The 24,406-nt window shown below is 32.0% G+C and overlaps 1 protein-coding gene across 4 annotated transcripts in view; it reads left to right on the plus strand.

The window, feature by feature from the left end:
- Nucleotides 1-6,274: 6,274 nt before the first annotated feature.
- LOC143256892 (uncharacterized) overlaps nt 6,275-24,406 on the plus strand; it is a 68,733-nt gene continuing 50,601 nt past the window's right edge. For 2 of the 4 annotated variants that reach the window (XM_076514711.1, XM_076514714.1), the window contains exons 1-6: nt 6,275-6,454; nt 8,766-9,277; nt 9,539-9,574; nt 15,322-15,402; nt 15,774-15,890; nt 22,391-22,477. In XM_076514711.1, coding sequence (XP_076370826.1) covers nt 6,427-6,454; nt 8,766-9,277; nt 9,539-9,574; nt 15,322-15,402; nt 15,774-15,890; nt 22,391-22,477 — 861 coding nt within the window. In that variant the 5' untranslated portion in view covers nt 6,275-6,426. Of the gene's footprint in view, nt 6,455-7,518; nt 8,022-8,765; nt 9,278-9,538; nt 9,575-15,321; nt 15,403-15,773; nt 15,891-22,390; nt 22,478-24,406 lie in introns of all 4 variants that reach the window. The other 2 variants (XM_076514712.1, XM_076514713.1) reach the window with 2 other exon arrangements.

Below are 24,406 nucleotides of genomic sequence, written 5' to 3' on the forward strand. Positions count from 1 at the left end.
CATCAAAATTAATTCGTAGATGCTACTGATATGTCCAATAGTGATATTTGTGCTTTGTTATGTCTAGAATATAAAAACTCAAATTAACCTTTAATTCTTTTGAGTAGTGGAAGATGTCAGTAAAGGAGGGTGCTGTCATCTATAATAATAAATAATAATAATAATAAATTTATTAAGCAATAAATTAGACACAAAAAATCAAATATCAATATAAAACCATCAACAAAGAGTTAACTCGTCCTGTGATGGTTAAACACATAATAAAGTAAAATCAAAACTTACAAAATCAATATAAAGTTCCCAGAATATTATCATCAGTATTTAAGATCCATTGTTTTAAGTATTTCTTTTGATTAACACGATTAATAGAAGATCTTATACTATAAGGAATAAAATTATGAATACAAGGTGCCAAATAAAGATATTGATGAAGTGTAACTGTTTTACGTGGTGTGGGTACATTAATTGGAAAAAAAAGATTGAAGTCGTGTAAAATATGAAGTGACTTTAAAAGGCCTATTAAAAGAAACATGCAATGTAGATAAAGCTAAAAAATATAAATAAAGTTTATCATATGAAAGAGGGGAGTTAAATTTACTGAAATCGGTATCAAGCCTATGAGTAAAAATAAGAGAGAAAACACTTTTTTGCAACTTGTGAATAGGAATTAAAAAAGTCTTATATGTGCCACCCCAAATTGAAATACAATATTGTAAGAAAGATTGAAAGAGAGCATAATATACACTTAACAAAATATGATAAGGAGCACAATGACTAAGCTCAAAAATTAGCATAGAACTATATTTTAATTTATTAACTAAAGAATTAATATGAAATTGCCAATTTAATTTTCGATCTAAAATAATTCCTAAATATTTAACAGAGGAAACTTGAGTCAATTTGGGACACTTACAATTAGGGTAAGTATAACAATCACTAGAATGATAAAAAATAGAAGGAAAAGCTGGAATGACACCATAAAGGTTAAACTGAAGAAGAAAAGATTTAGATATATTTAAGGATAAGTCATTACAGAAAAGCCAATTTTTAATTTTATTAAGATCACTAGAAATAATGGCTTCATTAATTAGATTTGGCTTACTATAAACAACAGCAATATCATCGGCATAGGCTTGGATATCTCCAAAAAACTGTTGGTAAAGAATATCATTTATATAAATGAGAAATAATAAAGGGCCCAGAACAGAACCTTGTGGTACTCCAACATTAATTGTAAGCCAATCACTATAATTATTATGGATACAAACCGATTGCTTTCTATTGTGAAAGTAAGAAAAAAACCAATCAAAAACAATGCCTCTAAAACCATAATAAGATAATTTATTTAACAATATTTTATGATTAACAGAATCAAAAGCTTTGGCTAAGTCAAGAAAAACAGCAATTGGATGAAGATCAGAATCCAAAGCTTCTGTAATACTTCCCACAAGTATAGGGCAATAATTAAAGTATTTTAAATTAAGTAATGCCTTTCTTAGAGAACATTTCGACATTTCAAAATAAATAATCAGTGATCAATACTCTCAATAACATGATAAAACAATGATTTATTAATAACGCATATTTTCAGCCTTGAGCCTTTTTCATCGCTTACACTAATTAGCTACTACATAACAGCTCACAAGATAACCACTGATAAATGTGTGTGTGTGTGTATTTAAAATAACAAAATAACGAAAGAGAACGAGCAGAAATCCTCACATAGAAACAATCAAACAGAAGCTACATGTCTTGTATGCATGTCGAAATAATGTTGAAAACATTGTCAAATGGGATATTGAAGCAAGGACGAAGACTTTGCGGCATATTGCCCAAACAGCTGCAAATATAGTGTCAGTTCATATGACTCAGTGTAAAGGTTATGAACTGAACATGTGTGGAATTTTCTGTGCAGAGTAGAATTCCTTGGTGATGCACAGGGTCTTCAAACTATTCCTAAGAAAAAGACAGAGCAGAGAATAAAAACACCAGATATTCTAAACATGTGGCCCGATATGGCCAAGTAGTTAAGACACTCGACTCGTAACCCGAGGGTCACGGGTTCAAATCTCCGTCAAAAAAAAAAACATGCTCGCCCTTTCAGCTGTGGGGTTGTTATAATGTTACGGTCAATCCCACTAATGGTTGGTAAAAGAGTAGCCCAAAAGTTGGCGGTGGTTGGTGATGACTAAATGCTTTCCCTCTAGTCTTACACTGCTAAATTGGGGACGGCTGGCGCAGATAGCCCTCGAGTAGCTTTTATGCGAAATTCTAACCAAAAACAAATAAAAAACCTAAACGTGTAACTTCTGTTTACTGTTCAACAGGTGGGAAAAGACGCTAACACTGCTCAGTTCCTACTTTTCTACTGCTTTAGATGCGGATTGAATGTCAACTAACAGATGAGTCTCAATAACTTATTCTTTACCATCACAGGAATTACTGTACTTCTTAGATGGTTCTTTGTATTAAAGTACAACCCCCCATTGCTGAATGAAATATGCTTTCAGATTTTAGTTAGGGTGGTTTGGAGCTACTGCTCAACATGTCACATATTTAGTCACTGACAAGAACTATAAAATCCATCAACATGAAGATTATTCACAAATATTAAAGGAAAGTATTCAGTGACAGAATTGATCATACTGCTGCTAAAAAGTATAAAACCCCAATACGCAACCAACTCCAAGATTCTGTTTAAAGGGTTAAGATACCATTTATATCATACTGACTCAGAAGGACGTAACAAATGAAATGTTACAAAGTAGAAATGGGTAAATAACCGTACATGCCATAAACAAGAAGGGCCTTTAAAATACTGAATCTTCATTTAGTTTTGTTGACCTTCTTCCAGGTAAAACAAAAACGGGTCAAAAATTTTTCTTCAGTAAAACTTACCCAAACTGACATGGTTGATGTGTGCTTGTTGAAACTACGCTAGACTGAAAAGAAGACTGTTTGATTCCAGGAATTATATAAAATAGGTATTAACTATCCTCTTTAAAGCCTTACACAAACTGCCAATCAAAGCAATAGATCTATAATTATTAATAAAATAAAATTTGGAATATTTCTCTAATTTAGAAAAATGAATAACAATAACCGAATACCATAAATCTGGAAGCACCTCCTCCTACTATATTCACATTCAGAAGATGACCAAGACAGACAGGATACAAATAGAACAGCATCTACTAATTAATTAGTCGAAGGTAGAGCATTTGAAGTTCTACAAAAATGAATATTCTACTATAAACCATAAGACAATTACGTTTGAAATAAAGAGGAATATTTTACCGACATTTATGTTAATGGCAAATAATTCAGGGTAAAAGGTGGAGATAGTAGAATAGTGATAAAAAAAACTCTTCAAGGCCGTTGGTAATCTTTTGTAAATCAACCACTGTTGGTCACTTGACTGTATATTTTCAAAACAGTTTTTTTTTATTTTCTGGCCCTCCAGGGGTACAGTGGTATATCTGCGGACTTACAACAATAGAAACCTGATTTCGATAATTTTGGTGAAAAGAGCACAGATCAGGCATTGTGCATTTTGTTCTTAATCACTAACAAACAAATTATGTATTTGTTTATTTATACATTCTTTCATTAATATTAATTCTTATATTTAAAAGAGTGGACCATTTGATTACTCACGAGAAATTTCAAAGAATGAAGTGGAAAATATATTGCTTTTGATTAAGTTAAACACAAAGCTACACAATGGAACATTTATGTTCTGCCCATCACGGTATAGAAAGTTGATTTCTAGCGTCACACATGCGATACATGCTGCTGTGCCACTGGGGGAGGTCTAATATATTGCTAGCAATGTTCTTAGTAAATTAATTATAGCAAACTGAAACTACACTAATTTATATCTTTAATGATGCACAACATATTGTAACTTCAATAATTAAATATGTTTAAATGATATGAAAAGAAATATTACTAAGGTCATACAAAGTCGTTTCATTATTTTATCTCTTAAAACACCTTCTTCTTTCCGAGGCGTCAATTTCGTTAATGTGCAACTATTAATACTGATCTTGATTGTGAATGAAATCAACTCATCTGGAATTGCAAGTGTTCACAGTGAAGGAAATTAGTGCGCTGTAAAGTACGTGATTATAAGTGACACTTACCATTAATTAGATAGCCCTTTGATTTAATTTTCTCATTAATGGAAAGTAGATCTACACGTTTAAATAGTTTAAGGATTAATATTTAAATATATAGTTATCGAAACAAATTTACTCATATGAATACAAGCTACGCAATATAATATGGCTTTGCTCACAATATTTGTGAGAGATTACCAACTGAAACACAGGCAACAGAGAAATACTTCCTTTTTCGTGTGAAATAAAGTCTGTTTGTTTTTAAGTTAACTACAAAGCTTTGTTTGCTTGTTTGTTTGAATTTCGCGCAAAGCTACTCGAGGGCTATCTGCGTTAGCCGTCCCTAATTTAGCAGTGTAAGACTAGAGGGAAAGCAGCTAGTCATAACTGCCAACTCTTGGGCTACTCTTTTACCAACAAATAGTGGAATTGACCGTCACGTTATAACGCCCCCACGGCTGAAATGGCGAGCATGTTTGGTGCGACGGAGATTCGAACCCCCGACCCTCAGATTACGAGTCGAACGCCTTAACCCACCTGGCCATGCCAGGCATTTAGCAGTGAAAGACTAGAGAGAAGGTAGCTAGTTATCACCACTCACTGTCAACGCTTGAGCTACTCTTTAACCAACGAATAGTGAAATTGACCGTAGTCATCGTAATGCCCCAACGTCTGAAAGAACTGTTACGCATTATAATCTATTTCGGACGAGTCTTCGATTCATTATGTTATGTACGTTATGCATTATTATTTCAAATAACCGTAAATTTGAATTTAAACTCAGATGTTAATTAAATGTTAATATGTATAAAATTTATGATATTTGCCAACAAGATTGATAAACACAATTTTCTTTTTTAACACAAATATATTTTATATACAAACAACAGTACAATTTATAATAAAGGTTATCACAAGTAAAGTAATAAAATAGTTTTATAAATTTACAGACGATACTGAGTCTTATATCCGGTTTAGAACTGAATATTTTATCGACGATTCACGGGCCTGGCATGGCCAAGCGCGTAAGGCGTGCGACTCGTAATCCGAGGGTCGCGGGTTCGCGCCCGCGTCGCGCTAAATATGCTCGCCTTCTCAGCCGTGGGGGTGTATAATGTTACGGTCAATCCCACTATTCGTTGGTAAAAGAGTAGCCCAAGAGTTGGCGGTGGGTGGTGATGACTAGCTGCCTTCCCTCTAGTCTTACACTGCTAAATTAGGGACGGCTAGCACAGATAGCCCTTGAGTAGCTTTGTGCGAAATTCCAAAAAACAAACAAACAAAAAACAATCGACGATTCAGATCCGCAACGAGCAAATTACTTCTGAGTTGATATTGCCAGACCTCGCTTAACGTAAATGGTTCAGTTGGCCTAGCGCCGCTTAATCGGCTGACTTCTGAGGAAGATATTAAATGTCATCGTGGAAATATTAACGTCAGAAGTTAATTCACTGAAGTTGAACAGTTTGTAATGTTTTTTTTGTTTGGTAACTCAGTAAATGGATTTTTTTCTGACGTTGCACATGGATTATTTTGTTTCAGATTTTTTTTCAAAGTCACAAATAGGGCAAATTTCCTCTTTTTTCATAGACGTTTGACTTTAAAATTAAAGAGACGAGTACGTAATCAGTAACATGAGTTAATTGTTACCTCCCACAAAGGATGGTATCGAATTTGTATCTGAGTCATTAGAAACTTAATAAGAATGAAAAAAGAAAGAAGGATGAGAAACGTTATTTCAAACTTCTGACACAGTTTTTGTTTCCTTAATAGGTATCCTCACCTAGTATTTATATTTTATAAGGTTTGAAGATGTATATTGACTTGTGTTTTCCTTATGGTAAAGCCATATCGGGTTATCTGCTGAGTCTACCGAGGGAAATCAAAGCCTGGTTTTAGCATTGTAAATCCAAAGACTTACCGCTGTCATAGCTGGGGACTATATTCACTTTTTTATATCAGTGAGATATCTTTTGCAACTTCTCAGCTTAAGATTTGAGATCATATCTAGAAATTATGAGTTCATGAGAGTATTTGTAGTTTCTATATACTCTTGAGAAAGAACATACACGGATACGTCAAAATTTATTTTCATGAGATATATTAATTGCCTTCCTACATGAGTTGGATTTTAGGAATACAGGTGGCGTTAATCCGCAAACATTTTCAAAATTAATTTTGCGGTCAGGGCTGCTGGCATTTTACAGTTAATAGGAAATTTTACATTGAATGTTTTCATGCATGCAGTTTTCGCTAATTTCGGAACCACTACTCTAATAGGCATTACTAGTGAACACTGAAAATTATGTTAGAAGAAAGTCTAGAACTAGTTAGTAAGTACTATAACACACAGTAGAAATATGGATAATAAGATTGTTGTATGCCGGTAATATAATTTCAAACGTAACTAGTGAAAACCGTTCACTTAGTTACTACAGGTATTACAATGTATTAGACTATTAGTATACAATATTAATAGTATTACACTAATATTAGTATTGCTGTAGTAGTGTTTATAATAATATTAAGTCAACAGTAGTACTACTGGAACTAGAAATAGAAATTTATAGAATGCAACATCTGATGACCATTATTACCAATAGTTTTAATTTAAAGAGGTTTAAATTAACAGATAAGATAAAATATTTGTAAAACATTACAGAAGAATATCATTGGTGGAAGATTAGTAAAATACTAGTCAATTAGATAGTTGGATAAGAGAAAGGAAAATGTTACTAATGAAGTCCAGTGAAACTATTTTCTTATAATTGGAGTATCTTAAGGATTAGTACTTAAGATTTTACTTTTTCTTACTTATATTGGTGGTATTGTTCAGACTGGGCATAATTAATTAATAATTGTAGTTTACAGATTAAATTTAATTCTTGAGTACTTTTTACCTGTATTGAAGTACTACAGAATGACTTGGATCATTATTTGATTCATACATTTAGTGTAAATGGGAACCTGGCATATGTAACTGAAGAAAAAGTGTGTTGTTACTTCAAAAAATGATTTAGATCATTTAGTGAGTTGGGAAAATAAATAGCAGGTTTTAATTATAATAAATGTAATATAAAGCCATAGATTAGAAAATTATTAATAACAACTTAATTATTAATATTAAATCACTTGGTTTACATGGTTTCAGTAATTGGCTTAGGCATGTTTGTTATTGGTACTGTTTTCAGAAATACTTTTTCATTACTTTTTAACTATTTGCATAATTTTTTGTCCTTTTTTACCTTTATCTTTAGTATCTAGATTCATAGTGGCTGAACATTCTTTTTACCCATCCTAGTATTAAGCTGTTGCTAATAGTAGGACAAATAGGATTTTATGTTTTATCTAAAGAAATCAAATACAAGACTAAAGAGGTTATAGTTTCATTGCATAGGTTGCTGGTTAGGTCACACTTGGAATATTGTGTTCAGTCTTGGGCTCCTTACCAAAGGAAAATATTAAATTGTTGGTAGGAGTTCAAAGGAGAACTATCAGAATGGTGCCTGGGATGGAGGGATTGTCATACAAGAAGAGGTTAAGATCTTTTCCTCTTTTGGAAAAAGGCCTAAAGGAGGACTACAGAATGATTTTGGGTATAGAAAGTTAAGAGTTCTTGAATTATTTTCTCATGAGAAAATAAAACTAAAAATTATCATATTGAATTTTAAAAGATTATCTTTAGGATTGTTAGGATAAAGGCCTTTAATTTTTTATACTGTTTTCTGAAAGCTACAGAGCAAGAAAACAAATACAAAATGTGAAACAGATTAGGCTTCAGTTAAGGTTATATTTTTCTGGTATGGTAATTGGCTTATGAAATAAACCATCAGCAATAGTGCAGCCCAACACTTTAAAATAATTTGAAAGAGAGATTGAAAATACCTTGAAAAATAAAAGGTAGGTTTAAGTTTTCACTTTTTCTTAAGGATGAATGTGCAGGGACAGCTTTGATGGAGCAAAAGAACCTTGTTATTGATATGTTACATTATGTATACAATCACACATTTATTTTATATCAGTTATTAATTTAATGTTCAGCACAATGAATGTCTAATAAAGTTTCTTGCCTACATTGGTAATTTGTTCTTTTGTAATACCAGTTAGTATACTTATCTGTTCTACATTTCATTTCATCTAAAATATTTCATTTGTAATAATTGGTATAAACTTTATTTTGAATAAACTTCATAAACTCTCCCTTACTGTAACTTATAAAATTTCGAAATTAACATTTTTGTGAATGTTTGTAGAATTCAACAGTTACATTATATGGTGCTGTAATTATAAGAATTTTTGCATGTTTTGTATAAAATATTTATTGTTTTCTAAAGTATTTGCAAAATGTTTTAATTTTAGAACATACTCAATCATTTTAAACCTATAGGATAGTATTAGCTTATAAAAATACTAGTTTAAAATTCTCAGAATTGAAGTATTTTCACTACATACCATTAAAAGTAGAATTCAACTTGTTTTGTAATTGTGTATTTATCTTATCAGTATAATTATTTGTACTTTGCAGTAATTAATACAGATGTCTAGAGACAGCTATAAAGAACCAAATAGTCCCTTGTATGTATGTTATGATATTTAAATTATATTGTGTACTAAAACATATTTGCAATTAATGTATCATCACAGGTACAAAAGTTGGAATGTCTGAGAAAGAAAATCACAAACAAAAGAAGTTGGACACAAGAGGAATTAGAAATATTAAAACAAAATCAAAAAACTCTGAGTTTCCACATAATTCACCATATCTTAATTCAAAAAGGAAAGCTGAAAAACCTGAGTTCTCAATAATTCATGGAAAGTCTGAAAATGAGTTCTCATCTCTTGATGATCAAACTCTTAGTCCATATCCTGAGCTTTTAAAGTCTCCTGTTTTGTCACCAGAGGTCCAACAAATGCTGAAAGATCTAGGAGTTACCTTAAATCCTGTTGAAGAGAGCCATCTGTCATACCTTTCAACAAACAAAAAACTTACTCCATTTCAGAACATTTCTAAAAAAATTCAAGATACTACAGATTCAGCTAGTACTTTGAAGTCCTTGAATCTTCATAGTTTCATAGAAAGTTCAACGCCTAATTATTCTACAGATAAAAATTCTTCACAGCAGCAGAACTTTGAAAGGGAAAAATTTCGAAGACAGGTATGTACACATAATTTATATCAACATAATGTTTCAAATTAGCTAATGTAAACTTTGTTTATCAGAAACTTATTATTTCAGTTTGTCATGACATGTTTTTGTTAAAGAAAATCAGGCCATCATTAAGTTATGGATTTACCTTTTGAAGTAATATCATTTTTGCATATATTTTTGTAAGACAAAAGTGAGTACAGAATTAAAGCATTCAGTAAGTATAGTGTTCTACTTAATTTGTCTACATCTTATGTTTTTCATTTGCAGCATTGTGAGAAAGTTATTGAAGATTTACAACACAAGGTATGTGAAAAATGGTATAAAGAATGTGCAATGTTCTCAACTTGTATCCATTAAAAATACTATGTATTGTTGACCTTTAGTAAATAAGAAAGAGTAACATGATTTAGTTTTATTTTAATAATAGCTTAAGAGACTATTATTTTATTTTATTAGTCACTTTAGGCCATGCTTGAAGTATTGTGTTCAATCTTGGGTTCTTTACCTTAGAAAGAACATTGAATTGTTGAGAGGGTTCAGAGGAGGGTTGGTTGTATGGTATTTGAGATGGAAAGATTGTGACATGAATACAGACTGATTTCTGAAGTTGTTTTGTTATGGGAGGCTGTCTGACTAAAGGGAGTTTATAATGTTTACATACAATCTTCTCTACTTAATGGTCAAAATGGTGGGAGGAAAAGGAACAATAAAATAAATTGTGGTAGGTTAGCAGTCATCTTCAGCTTTTATTTTTCTAATAGGGCTATCTTCATACACAGTGGATGTATTAAATTTTAAGAAGTTTAAGGGAAAATTTGATAAATATTTGAATTTTTAGCACTAGCCATGAGTGTTTGAAGATCAATTAGATGCACCAACAGGTCTCATTTAGTTCTTTAGTTTTATGTTTTCTTCATTGACTAAATGGTATTCTGATACAGTTTTACATGAAAAATATATAGAGGTCTTAAAATCAGCAAAATAGCAAAGATAAAAGTTTCATATCATAAACTTCTTAAATGAACAGTAAACAAAGGTGTTTAAAGAAGAAAAACTTTAATATATATTTAGAGTGCTGTATGTTTGCATTTAGTTTGTCTTGAAGGAAGCAAGATGAGAACAGTGTCAATATGTACATTTTGTACAGTGATATACCACATTTGTGGTATAGCTAGAAGAGCATTGTAAATTCCAAGGTCGGAAGTTGTCTTCTTGTAACTTATTTCCAACTTAATAGTTTAATTGGCAAAAGGTTTTGCTTTGAGATTTATCCTGTTGTATGACAGTCACATATGCTGACATTCAAGTAGAGGATATTCCATCCCTGACAGCTATCTTGAAAGAGTAGGAATAGATGGTAAATGAATATTTTGCATTAGAAGATTTTATTTTCATTTTTTTTTTATTACTTAGAATATCATTAGAAAAGTGAATGTACAAGAACACTCGAGTACTAATTTTCATAATCTTTTTACCTGTTTGAGAGTAATGTGTTCCATTTTTAGAGAGAATCTGGGAGATATGAGAGAGAGGTTGGTTGGCTTGGCTAGATGTGAATGTGAAAACTTTTAATCAAAGTTACTTGGGGAACCCTCTATTACTTTGCTTTTTGGTTCCAAAATCTTTTATTCCAAGGAACACTCATTTTTAAATTAATAAAACTGGGATCTAAACTAATAAATACAATATTCCATACAAGATTATAAATTTCAATAGTAGAAAAATAATGATTATAGTATTAAAATAAATAATTTAAGAAAGCTTCTGTTAAAAGAGAGTATAAAAATCTTACTGTAACCAAATGTCAACTTTGATTAAAAGATTTATATATTTGATTTAACTGTACACAAAGATTCATGAATGATTTGGTATTTTTAATTATATTAAATTAACCTTATTTTATAAAAAGAGGGCATGGTTGTAGTGATATTTGTTTCATAAGGTTTTATTTATTTAAAAGTTAGAATTTATTCATAAATTATTGTTCTGTTTATAATACAACCAATTTGAAAAGTCTTGGAAAATATGTAAAGCTCTAAACCCCAACAGCATTTATTATGTAAAGAAGTATAGAAAAGCTTGTTGAAGCTTAGTTTTTTTTAGACACCTGATGAAGTTCATGCTGATTGAAAGATTGCGAGTGCAGTCCCTGTTTTAAAGAAGTAAATAATTGAAAGAAATTCAGGATACTGCAGGTTTTTTGCATGTAACTTTACTATTGTTATTGGCCTGGCATGGCCAGTTGGTTAAGGTCCTTGACTCGCAGTCTGTGGGTCGTGGGTTTGAAACCTCATACCACCAAACATGCTCATCTTTTCTTCCTTGGGAACATTATAATGTGATAGTTAATTTCACTATTTGTCAGTAAAAGAATAGCTTGAGTTGGTGATGTGTAGTGATGACTTACTGCTTTTCGTCAAGACTTTCACTGCTAAATTGGAGAAGCTAAAGTAGATAGTCCTCATGTATCTTTGTGTGAAATTCAATACAAGATGCTAGGACTAAGCTTCTGATTCATTAACAAGATGCTAGGACTAAGCTAGAATGATTCATTAACAAGATGCTAGGACTAAGCTAGAATGATTCTGTATTATTTAGGTGTGTTTAAAATACTTACATTTCTTTTTCTTTTATTGTGGCTTCTATATTCAGTTACTTTATTATTCCATATTTTTTTGTATGATCATCCCTGATGTGATGCGTAATTGCAGGTTCATTGTTATTATAAGGATGGCAATTTTATGAAACTATTCTTTATTTAGTAATGAAATACAGCATTGTATTTCAGATGAAAGTGTAACCCAGTTTATTCCTTATTTTGTCTAGGGTGTCTTGTAGTTTCTTTAATTTTGTTCAGAACTCATTTTCATAAAGATGTTATAAATATTTTTGTTTTCCATTGCATTTATGAGTAGTTTGGTGTGCACAAACTTTCATCATATTGTGTAAAGGTTTCTGAATTCTATACTAGTTTTTAGCTATATGAATAACCTCTGTGTTAGTCAGAGGGACCTTGGACAAAGGGATACATGGCTGCATTTCTGTTATTTCTTCCTACTCATTTTAGGTATTTGTTTTTTCTGTTGAATGTTTAGGGTATCTGTTATTAAGAAGGGTTGTAATGATGTGTTTCTTCTACATATCATCTTCTGCACTACAAATCTTGTTAATCATGGATACTAGGTATTTTGACACCCATCATTACACTGTTGGAGTGAGTTGGAGTCAAGGTATTCTTTAAACCCCCATGTTATATAAGTTTTTTTTCGATACTGTGATATATGTATCTGCTCTTCTAGGGTCTTTTTTATTAGGAATAAAATCAACGATTTATTAGAAGTATTTTAAGAAGAGTGCCTAGATTTTGCTGATCTTTGTGCTAGATTGACTGGGATTATGGAACTTACAACTTCTGAAATAAAGGTAGCTACTATCTACAAGATCTAGCCATGGACTTACTCTTTTCATCAGCACTGAACATTTCAAAGATAACATCATGACTCTCAGGATATGGTTAAGAAATATTGATGATGCATTCATTATATGTATAAAATTATGGACAAAATTAATTAACCTCTTGAACAAACAATATTAATCAGTACAATCAAGAGAAATAAAAGAAACTTAAATTCCTAGGCATTATGGTTGCCAGGGCACATAACTCATATACTTCAAGAATTGACAGGAAACCTATAGATACAGGTAAATATTTGTATTATACATGTAAATCAAATCACTTCAGCAGTGTAGGCAGGCATTATGAACTTGCTAATCTTCAGACTTTATAAGATCTTTAATACAAAGGATGTTAAGAAAAAGAAATAAAAACAAGGTTATGGCTCTTTTTGACAGTGCATACTCTAAATATGTGACATATAGAGACAAAAAACACAACAAACAAACAGAAAACAATTTACAGGGGACACACAGGACTTCTGAGAGCTTTCATGGGCTCCAGGCTAGAGTAGTTTTTGTAATGCTGTCATGTACATGCATGAATGATTGCGCATGGTTAATGTTTGCTTAAGTGTTTTGTATTGATATGTTCTGTACACAATTTTATGCTACTTTCATTGGCAGTTGGTTTCAGGAAAATATTCCCAATCTTCTTTTCTTTTTAGTAGGTCTGAAGAGTTAGCTGTATTTTCCTATGTCAGAGATATTTCTAAACACAAAGTGTATTGGAACAGATTAAATTATAAAAACAGTACTCAAGAGCCACATCACAATATAGTTGTGGTTAGTACATACCAGTACATTTGGATGATTGATGTAGAGTAAAAACATCCCTTATGTATGTGGACTCCAATAAACTGGAAAAAAAACAACTCAACTAGACATGTGCAATAGCACATCATGTCAGAGAAGGAAACTATACATTTAAATGGAGTTATACTAAAATAATTAGATATGACCCACATACAAGAAAATTTAAGAAATCCTTTATACCAATCAAACTGATGACATACTCAACAAAGTCATTAAAACTTAGATTTTCCTCTTGAAACTTCATATAGTTAGTTAAAATCCTCATGGGGAGACCACTGATAAGTGAGTAGCACACCAGCCTTTCTAACAAGAATGTCCTAGAATGAATCCCTTACCACCACATATAAGACTTACCTCAAGACAACAGCAAATTAGTAGTTGCACCACAGGATACAAATTCATCAGTAGTAAATATAAAATATATCAATTAGCCAGTAATTATACTTGGATAATTATAGAGGCTAATAATCATAACAATATCTGATCACCTCAATTTTACCATAAGTACTGTGGTAGTAATCAATATGAATAATATTGTTGAGTAATGTTTGAAATTGATCTTTGCTTACAAATGTCTATAGACATATATATGTAAAAATGGCTGGTTTTGGTTGATAAAATTTTTTATGTAGAGGAGCTAACATTTTGACCTTCTTTGGTCATCGTCAGGTTCACAAAGAAAGAAGAGGTAATTGACATCAACATCAATAAGTTTCCTCCACAAACTGTAGAAAACATTATACACACACACCTAGACAAAAAGCAAAATCAACTAACAAAAGTAAATATGTCCCACGAATTTAATAAATCACGAAACCATATAATGCTGCATACCATATATTCCTGAAAAATAACCAACATTTGGCAGAAACTAGTAACAAAATATGACATTCCAATTAATACCAAATTTATTCAAAAACTAGGCACAAAACTAAGGTCTGTACTGTGTAAGCACTGCACTGACAAACACCACACCAACATTATTTACAAAATACAATGTGATAACTGCTATGACTTCTATATTGGAGAAACAAGTAGAAAAATGGAAACCAGATTCAAAGAACACAAAAAGTGACCTTTAAACGTTTTTGAACACTGCATATCAAATAAACACAACATAACCATAGAAAACACCCAAATGCTAAATAAAGAAACAAACATAAACACAAAATTAAAGAAGCCTTACTTAAACAACAACTCAAGCCCAAAATAAACCAATATAAAGGAACACCTTTATACCTATATTAATAAATATAATCCAACATCTAAGAATGCTCTCTACATTCCTACACTCAGTTACACAACCCCCTTCAAACAAGTGGTCAGCTATCGGTCAGTTACCTCTTTATTTCTTTGTGAACCTGACGATGACCGAAGAAGGTCGAAACGTTGTTCGCTCCTCTACATAAAACATTTTCTTAATCCAAACCAGCCATTTTTACATATATATTTTTCTCAGAAGTGGGCTTTCTCATCATTGCTGATTATATAGACATATTGTTTACTTACAAAAATATACTATATAAATTTAGTTCACTCTTGTACAGAATAAGAAAACTGTTTTTTTGAGTAGTAATAATTCAATTCTGAAAATAAGTTGTTAAGAATATGATGTTATTTTCTTCAATTTCGTTTAAGTAAATAAAAATAAAATGATACCAAGAAGTAGATTATCTAATATCCCCCATTCAGAGTCACCTACATTTAAAGTATGCTTGCAAAAACATTTGACTATATAGATAAGTGTATGAATGGAATGAGTTTGGAATCTTTTAATATAGCTGTTAGAGCAGGATCAGAATATAGCTGTTCTAGAAGCTGAGAGTGATAAAAAAGATGAAGCACTTCAAGAGCTCCAAGTGGTAAGAAAACAGTCTTGTATTATAATGTTCATGGCTTTGAAATGTTATCATTACTGTAATGTATTTTTGGTGGCTGCATACAGAAAATGACAAGTAAATGATAGACACTGTTTCATATTAAAAACATCAGTATTTTAATACTCCAAAAAATGTAATAAAACAAGGTTGCTGTTTTTTTACTATATTGTTCATTGCCTTATATAATTGTACAATAAAGTTAAGTGTATAAATAATACAGTGAAGTGAAAAATGTTTGTGTACTTAAAAGAACTTTCATATTGCACAGAGATGTAAGATTGGTATATTTACTGTTCAGTGAACAGGTTTTTTTTGTTCAAAAGAATATCCACACTTTTTCTTTTTATTAAAAGACTTTCCAGAAAGTTTGTGAAGCATGGGAGAATGTTGCTTTACCAAATGTAGAGAAGTTAAAAGAGTTAACATCAGAAAGAGACAACCTAATTAACCAATTACAATCAGTCAAACAGGTGAGATCCTGTAGATGTTTTTCAGCTTATTCTTACTTGTAAGTTTCACTCATTAAGCAAAACTAAAGTCTCTTTAAATATTATCTTTAAACTATTTAAACTTGTCTTTCTTTCCTCAATATTTTGGTTTTGTTTAATTAACTTTCATAATAATATGAGATATTAATTGCTTTATTCCATCATGTTTTTGGTGTAGTATTGTAGAAATATTTAAAAGTATTCTTAATTTCTAGTTTGTATTTATCGGTTAAAATTTTGATTGTTTGTTGAAATAATTTGAAATGCTAATTTTGATTATTAAGTTACTGTTTTTGTGATAGTTGATTTAACCATTATTTCATTTAATCAACTAGTTTATGTGACACTAATCAAAGTAATAGGTAATAGATTAAGTTGTACAGCTCTATGCAAGTCATCAAATTACTGAACACAGTATATTACAGACACCACAGTGATGGCTGGTTAGCATCATGATGTGAGACTTTTGCTATTAAAACAAATTAAAATTCTCAATTAATGTGAATATATTTAAAATTCAAAGACAGGATTCTTATTCAGAACTTTAGCCTTTTGTAAATGAGAAATTCAGTGCCTGGAAGATACTTTTAACCTTCAAATTACTGACTTGTTTTTATACCATTCATTACAGGAGTTTGTATAAATTGCTTAATTGTGAGTAAATTTATATTTTTGACTATTACAACACCCAAATTAAAGAACTTATAAAATAAAATAAAAATTGGAGAATTTCTGTAGTGAAATTAATTGGAGTAGTGAAAGAAAATTTGGTTATTTTTCTATTTTTGTGAAGCATACAAATATGATAGATTTTGTAATCGGGAAAGTCATAAACTTAAAAGTAGTTTGGTGCATAAATAGTTTAGAAAGGTGTGTTTACAATGTGATAGAATTCACTGGTAGATTTAGAGCTAATATTTAAAATAGATGTCTTGTATAATAGATAACTTGCTAAAATTTAAATTTAAGGAAATAGTTTAAATGGGATAGAGAAATATATTTTAAAACAACATTTTGCCACTGTTAACATGACATCATCAGGTGCTAAAACTTTTTTTTATAGGTAAGGCTTTCACTTTGCTTGCATATAAGCTATAAAGTACTAAATATTAACATTTAAGTAAAAATATATCATAAGATTTGCTAAATACTTAACTTTCAAGTTATCGATAAACTGTTTTGTTAGGTTAGTTATAAAAAATAAAAGATATAATTGAAAAATGCTTGTGGTTTCTCTTTTGACCAGTAACAAAGAGTTTTTTTTAAAAGTTTGTTAGTATTAGTTGAATATAAACAGTACATTACATGTTATGAAAAGGAGGAGTTGAAACATTTTGATTATCCTGTTTTTTTTTAAACTCTGTTTGATTCATAACTGAACACTATTTTGTGTAGTGTAAAAGTTGTGAAGTATTATTTGAAAAATAATTGATAGGTTGACAAAAAGGATCTCAACTCAATATGAAAGAGACTCAGTCAGTAATAATTTGTTCTTTTACCTGTGTAATTTCAGTAAATTTACAAGATTTCAGTAGTTGTGCATGCTTTTGATGTAAAGTTGCCATGCAGTGGTTTAAGTTAGAAGTGAGAATGTTTGTAGGCAAGTTTTGTATGATTGTAAGTTGAAATATTTTCTCACAAAATTCTTTAATAAGCTATACTAATAATTAACTGGAAACTTAAGTATAGTTTCAAATCATGTTCTGTTAAGGTTTGCAAGTGGTTTGTTTTATCAGATAAAATGTAATGGCAAGAAACAAATTTTCCAAAACATACTTACCATCCCCTGACACTAGCTGTTTTTTGATACTCAGGGTTTCTATTCCATGCTCATCTAAGCATTGAGAACACTTCCTCCAGTCCTTCATATTCCACTCAAATGCCTTAGGCAAATTCTGAGATGCAAATAAACTTTAGTGTGTGCCCTCTATCTAGATAACATATTAGCACCTCATCACAATATTGTGATCACTTTTTCTTGACAAAGCATCTGGGACAGGTTTCTATAAACAAGAGTGTTGTGATTGTTTACTGTTTATGTTGGGAATACAGTTATCTTTCCAATGACAATTATACATTACTTATCCAAAAAACAAACTGAAAAAAAACAAACCTTGCAGATAGGTATGAATTCCTGACTTACTCTTTCTACTACCAAGGTCAAACAGACCTCTTCTCTTTCATCTCTGTTATCTGGAATTTGTTAAAGATGGGAGGGGCCACTTTCAGTCATAGCTGTCCGTGATATCATCTGTTGCAAGACAGAGACATACATGTGGACTGAGAGTGCCTCTCTGAAGGGTTCTGAGGTAGCTTTTGCAAATGATCTGGGAATTACAGGCAAACATTTAGACTCACTTTATCTAGCTCTTCGTTTTACAAGGTCATCCTCAGTAGAGGATCATTTTGAACAACCACCTCCAGCCCCTTTTTTTCAGTTGGTTACTTGGATTTGTGGGGTTTTGGAGGTTTCCTATTGCATTTGACTCTACTCCTTCCTTGCTAGCAGAAGGGATGGCAAGTGACTACTTGGTGTTTCTTCCTCCTACTGATATTGCTGTCTGTGCTGAGATTTGATGCTCAGTTATGTGACAGAATATATCTTCTCCCCCACTTTATTTTGGATTACCATACTTTGGCTTATCACTGCCGGGATTAGGCCTACTTAAATTATCAACAAATGAACCCCTTTTTGAGCCTGTTGGGGTTTAGACTAGAACCTGTAATCACTTTAAACAGATCAGTTTTCTTGAATTTATCTTACTCTCACAACTCTCTCAAGGTACTTGTCTTCAATTCAGTTTTTGTCTGAAACTTATTAAACATCCCCTCAGCAATTTCAGGGGGCTGGTTTGTTATTTGGATTTAATGGGTACAGATGCTTTGTTAGAAGTGGTTATGTTACCATCTTCTACCCACAGGAAGTTACAAGAAAATCCTTTTCTTCATCCTATTTTATTTTATGGGGTTCCAGAAACATAAGTATGCTGAACTGATACCACCCATTGACATTATTCATTATCATCATTGGCTTCTCGTCTTCCTAGCTTTAATTTGGAAGTATCTGCTTCTAGTGTTTGCCGACCCCTCTTCTGGTTCCCAAGTCTATTAGTAGTTCCCATAATAGGGTCCATCCATGTTCTCAAGGATTTTTGGCTTGGGCAGAAGGATAACAACAGTGTTGTTGACTATCCAGTCGGTGGGAGAGCAGTGGGAGCACAATTGTTTCACTTTCTGGACGTTTGGAGCTCTTTCACCAGGGATCCATAGGTACGATATGTTCTAGCTTCAGGGCTGGCCATTCAGTTTACATCACCCACACCATTGTCTGCTCAATCTGTTGTCTTTTCACTTTCAACAGATCCACAGCAAGTTGAGCTCTATTCTGAGGCCATAATAGAGTTGTGAGTCAAAGGAGCAGTAAAGTGGGTTGATCATGCTCTTCTGAGATTTTATTCCATATATTTGTGGTACCCAAGAAGACAAGAGATTGGCATCCAATCATTGATCTGTCTTGACTCGGCTAGTTTTCAGATCCTTCTCACTTCACAATGGAATTTTTTTCTCACCCAACAATGGCACTTTGCACCAGGGCTTTGGATGACCAAGTCCAATGTTAGTGACTCTTTATTTTTGCATTCCTGTAACAGAATCTTCCTGGAGGTTTTTCAGGCTTGTGCACAATGGTCAGGTGTTACAGTTTTGGGTTCTTCTATTTGGTCTTGCACCAATACATTATGTCTTCTGAGGTGTTTGAGCTTTTTCTCATCACATGCATTCCTTAGACCTGTGCACATATCATTATATGGATATCTGGCTCTTTCTGGCTTCATCCTGTCAGTTAGCAGAAAAAAAACTCCCATATTCTCCTTTCAGATGACAAAAAAGCAGGCTCCCTTATCAGTTTGGAGAAATATTTTGGGTGTGTTTTTCAGTACTTGCTTAAGTTGCACATGACCAAATCCTCTTTGGCTTCAAGCCATGGATAGAGTCGTCAGGCTTTTACTCCTCTCTTCTTCTGCTGTATGGATGGTTTTTCTCTCTTTTAGGATGAGCACATATGAAGTCCCTTCAATGGTCACTGCACAACCAATGGATCATGCATTTTAATCCTTTAGATCATCTTGTCTCATTACACAGGAGCAACATTGTCTATTGTTAATGGTTGTTGGATCAGAGCCACACTACTATTGGAGTACCGTTTCTGCCACCTCGTCCTGAGATTCATTTTTTTGCAGATGCATCTCTTCAGCAATGGGAAGCTTATCTTCAAGGTCAGGAGTTCCAGATGTACTTGGACAGAAGACAAGTCTACAGTCTAAATCAACATTTTCTAACTTCTTGTGTTGTGTCAGGCAGTGGTTCAAGGTCTCTCTTTTGAAGAGAAAAAATTGTTATAATACATACTGATAATTCCATGGATGTGTCTCAGGTTTTCATCAAGGAGGTACACATTCTTGAGACATCTGTTTTTGTACCTTGGATATTCTCTACCAGGCTCATTTTCATTGTATCAGATTTTTACCATGTCATGTTTCAGGAGTGATGAATTTAATTGCAGATCACTTGTCTCAACCCAACTGGATTCTTCCAACTGAATGGATGCTATATCATGAGGTTTTTCAGTGGATTTACTCTCACTTTGGGTCTCCAATAATCACTGCTTTTGTGACTCATTGGAATTCTCAATTGCAGCTATTTTGTTTTCCTATACCACAACCTGAAGTGTTGGTAGTAGACATGTTCAGTCAGGATTGGACAGGTTTACTTCTGTTTACTTTTATCCTGGGTTCTGACTATTGTTTTTTCCTACTCCCTGTCAAGTTATCTTGGTTGCACTTTATTGGTCAGCTCAAGTGTGGTTTCTGCTTCTTCAGTATTTGTAAGAATATCCACCTCTACCTCTTCCATATTAGAAGTCTCTGAGACAACCTTGATTAGACATTCTCCACCCAGATGTTTGAAAACTCAATCTTCATGCTTGGAAGTAATGCAGTCCTTTGCCTGACATAAAAGTTTAACTTCTAAGGTTTCTTTGTAATTAACTATAAACCTCTCCTTAGGCTAACCACAATTATTTATCAACAGAAATGCACTGTTTATCAACAGTGGTTTATTAAAAGGCATTAAACCCTTTTCATTGAAAAGTGTCTATCATATCCTATTTTCTAATTTGGATATTTGAGAAGAGGTTTGCATTTCTACAGTGGCTTTATATAAGGCATCCTTATTCACTGTTTTTAGGTATTCTAAATAGCAATAATTTTGAATCCCAGTTCTATCAGGTTTACAAAAATCCTTTCATATTCTTTGGCTTAAACAAACTTTTAATTTGCCAAATTGGGATTTCATATTTGTTTTACATGTTAGCTTATTCTCCTTTTGAGTCCTTATCTTCATGTTCTTTGTTTCTCCTTCCTCTCAAACTGTATTTTTTGTTGTTGGCCTGTGGATGTAGTCATTCAGAGTTGTTTGCATCCCATGTGTATGGGACTCTGTCATTCCACATTTGTCCTGCATTACCTCCAAAGGATTTTTCTTCCCAAGATTCTAGCATCTAGGTAAGAGGAAAGACCCTTCTCACCAGTCCATTTGTCAGCCATTTCCATACCTTATGACTATACCAATCCTGATAATTTCTTTAGTCTTGTCAAGGCTGTGAAGCATTATGTGGCTCTTAGACTCATTTTGAGGCAGTAGGAACCAATTATTCAGTCATTGGGATCCTTCTGTTTCCCATGAGTTATCTCCAGTTACCCTCACAAGATGGCTTTTTCAGTTGATTCATATGGTCTTTAATGGATTATCATTACAGGAGAGAAATCTTTCTGCATGTCATATATCTATGTCATTAGATACCAAGTTGAATTGCACCCTGGAAGACATTGTGTGAGCTGGTATCTGGACTACTACAACTACTTTCCTATCTCATTATTTATATGATCTGGCAGTTTCCTCTTTTCAGGGTTTTTGAATATCCATTGTAGCTGTTTTGATCACATCTGTTAGACTAACCATAGGTATTTTCCTCAATCATATACTCATATTTGTCTGATCTCTTTATTTTTCACTGGATTCTACTCTGTAGTGAGTACTGCCCAAATAGGAATTTTTTCTCTCCTCATTTCTGCACTAGTAACCACTTTCACTATAATTACTACAGGTTGCAACAGGATCTGTCAAAATGGAATGCTCTATAAGACCATCTATGTGCTTAGGTGTCAGTGGATGATAAGTATCTTTGAAAATACCTTTTCTGTTTAAGAAAATTCTAACTATAAATAGTTATTTGAATAGAATGGAAATTCTGTTCAATTTTGTATTTTTGAGCTTCAAAAAAGATAAGAATAAATTTTTACACTTTACGGGATTAATGTACTTTTTAGTTTTTTACATACTTCTAAATATTTGTTATTATAAATAGAAAAATAAATTTTAGCATTATTGTAAGCTATAACTATAATATTTTCTTGTGTTACTAGATAGTGGAGAATCTGAAGACTGAATTGGATACAAAAGAAAATGAGCTTAAAAATTCCTTAATCAAAGAAGATGAACTTAAAACTGAGGTACTGTTTAGACAATCTGGTGTCACTGATATGTGTGTTTTAAGAAATGTAAATGTCAATATCTTCATTTAAAAGTTGAATTAATTGGAATTAATTATTTACACAGTCTCATCTAGACTTTACCCCTCCCCCTCCACAAAATTCTTAGTAAAAAATCAGTTGTTAGTACAGCAGCAAGTCTACAGGCTTACAATGCTAAAATCTTGTTTGATTTCTGTTGTTTTTACTTGTTTATTTTAAAAATATTTTGTTTTCCAAATTCTAATATGTTCACATGAATTCAAGATTTTAACATAGCTGATGTAATTCACACAATGGTAGTGGATACAACAGGTAGCCCAATGTGGGTTTGCTCCAAAGGAAAAACAAACATAGTTAAAGTTCATTGATTTCCATAACATAATACAATTATTATGAATTTAATGAACCTTATATTATAGTTTTATGAAACATCAGAGAATTTTGTCAGTATTACACAGTGCAGTACTAAAATTTTTACATTATCAAAAATTTATAAATGATTTTCATAAGGTTCACAAAAAAGTGATTTATGAATTTTTGATATGAGTTTGTAAAGTGAAAATTAGAAATTTTTTCCTTAATACAAGCAAATGTTCTGAAAAGATGTACACTTTGTTTTCATTATTTGACATTTTGTGTAAGTGTTTGATTTCATTGAGAAGAACAAAAAAATTCAAGTTATTATGATGCACACTGAGCAACATTTTTCAGGTTGTGAGATCATTATTTTATTATATTTAGGCAAATGATATTCAACACAAGTTTTAAAATGACAGTTGTTTTAAAAAACATTAAATTGGTGGTAAAATATTTGTACCAGAAGTTCAAAAAGATGTACTTAATGTGAAGGGTCCTTCAGAAAATTAAATTGTTTACTGTCTCATTGTTAAGAGTTTAAATTAGTAATTCTGAAATGGTCTCACCTCTCCTCACCCAAAGCGTTGCTAAAAGTTTTCAGTAACCGTATACCAGTCTTTTATACTCCATAAGTTTTGCATCATTTCAGAACATGTGCTTATCATGTGATTACCCTCCACCAGTCATACTGTTCCCTGTATACTATCGCAACTAGCTCTGTATTATTCTAGAGTAAACTTCATTTTCTTGATTGGCATTCTCGTATGTAAATGTGTATGTTTTAACTTGCTATCAATGTGACTACAAAACTTTGATTGTGCTTGATCACAAATTGTTTGATTTCTATTGTTTCTACTTGTTTATTTTAGAAATATTTTTGTTCTTAAAATTCTAATGTGATCGTATGAATTCAAGATTTAATGTAGCAGATTATGTAATTCACATAATGGAAGACAATGGTTGTAAAATGAGTTCCCAAGCCTCAGGGTTTACAATGTCTGTTTGAGAAGCACAAACTTTTGTTTGTGATAGTTCAGTTGCCAATTTCGTCCTTTGACATTATGATTTTTGTTAGGTAGAATATAACTATTGAATGAAACTTACTTTCTACAGCATTTTCTACCTGTTACAGTGCCTCCATGTCATCTTGTGGGTTAGGTATTTTTCTTTTATTTTCTTTTTCCAGGAGATCTGTGGAAAGTTTTTCAGAGTGTAGTCCTCATTTCTAATAGATATACCCATGTTTTGCAAATTTTGTAAGCTTGTGTGGTTGACCTAATTTCCATGCACAATCATTTAGGTCTTTCATATCTTCTCTGCTCAGTATTTGATATGTTTCATTTTTTTATTCTTTTTTCTTTACTGCCGGTAGCATGTAATTGGAGATTAGTTTGAGGAAAAAATTTTTATGAATAACGGCACATTTTCTTATATTTTTCAGGGTAGGTTTTACTTTCATGTTCTTTGTCTTATCAGCTCTTTCAGTAAACTTATACGTTCTATATTTATGTGTCTTTTATCTTTTAAATGCCTTTGGTGGTTTTGTACTTT

Source organism: Tachypleus tridentatus, chromosome 7 (genome assembly GCF_004210375.1).
Source record: "Tachypleus tridentatus isolate NWPU-2018 chromosome 7, ASM421037v1, whole genome shotgun sequence".
Taxonomy (NCBI): domain Eukaryota; kingdom Metazoa; phylum Arthropoda; class Merostomata; order Xiphosura; family Limulidae; genus Tachypleus; species Tachypleus tridentatus.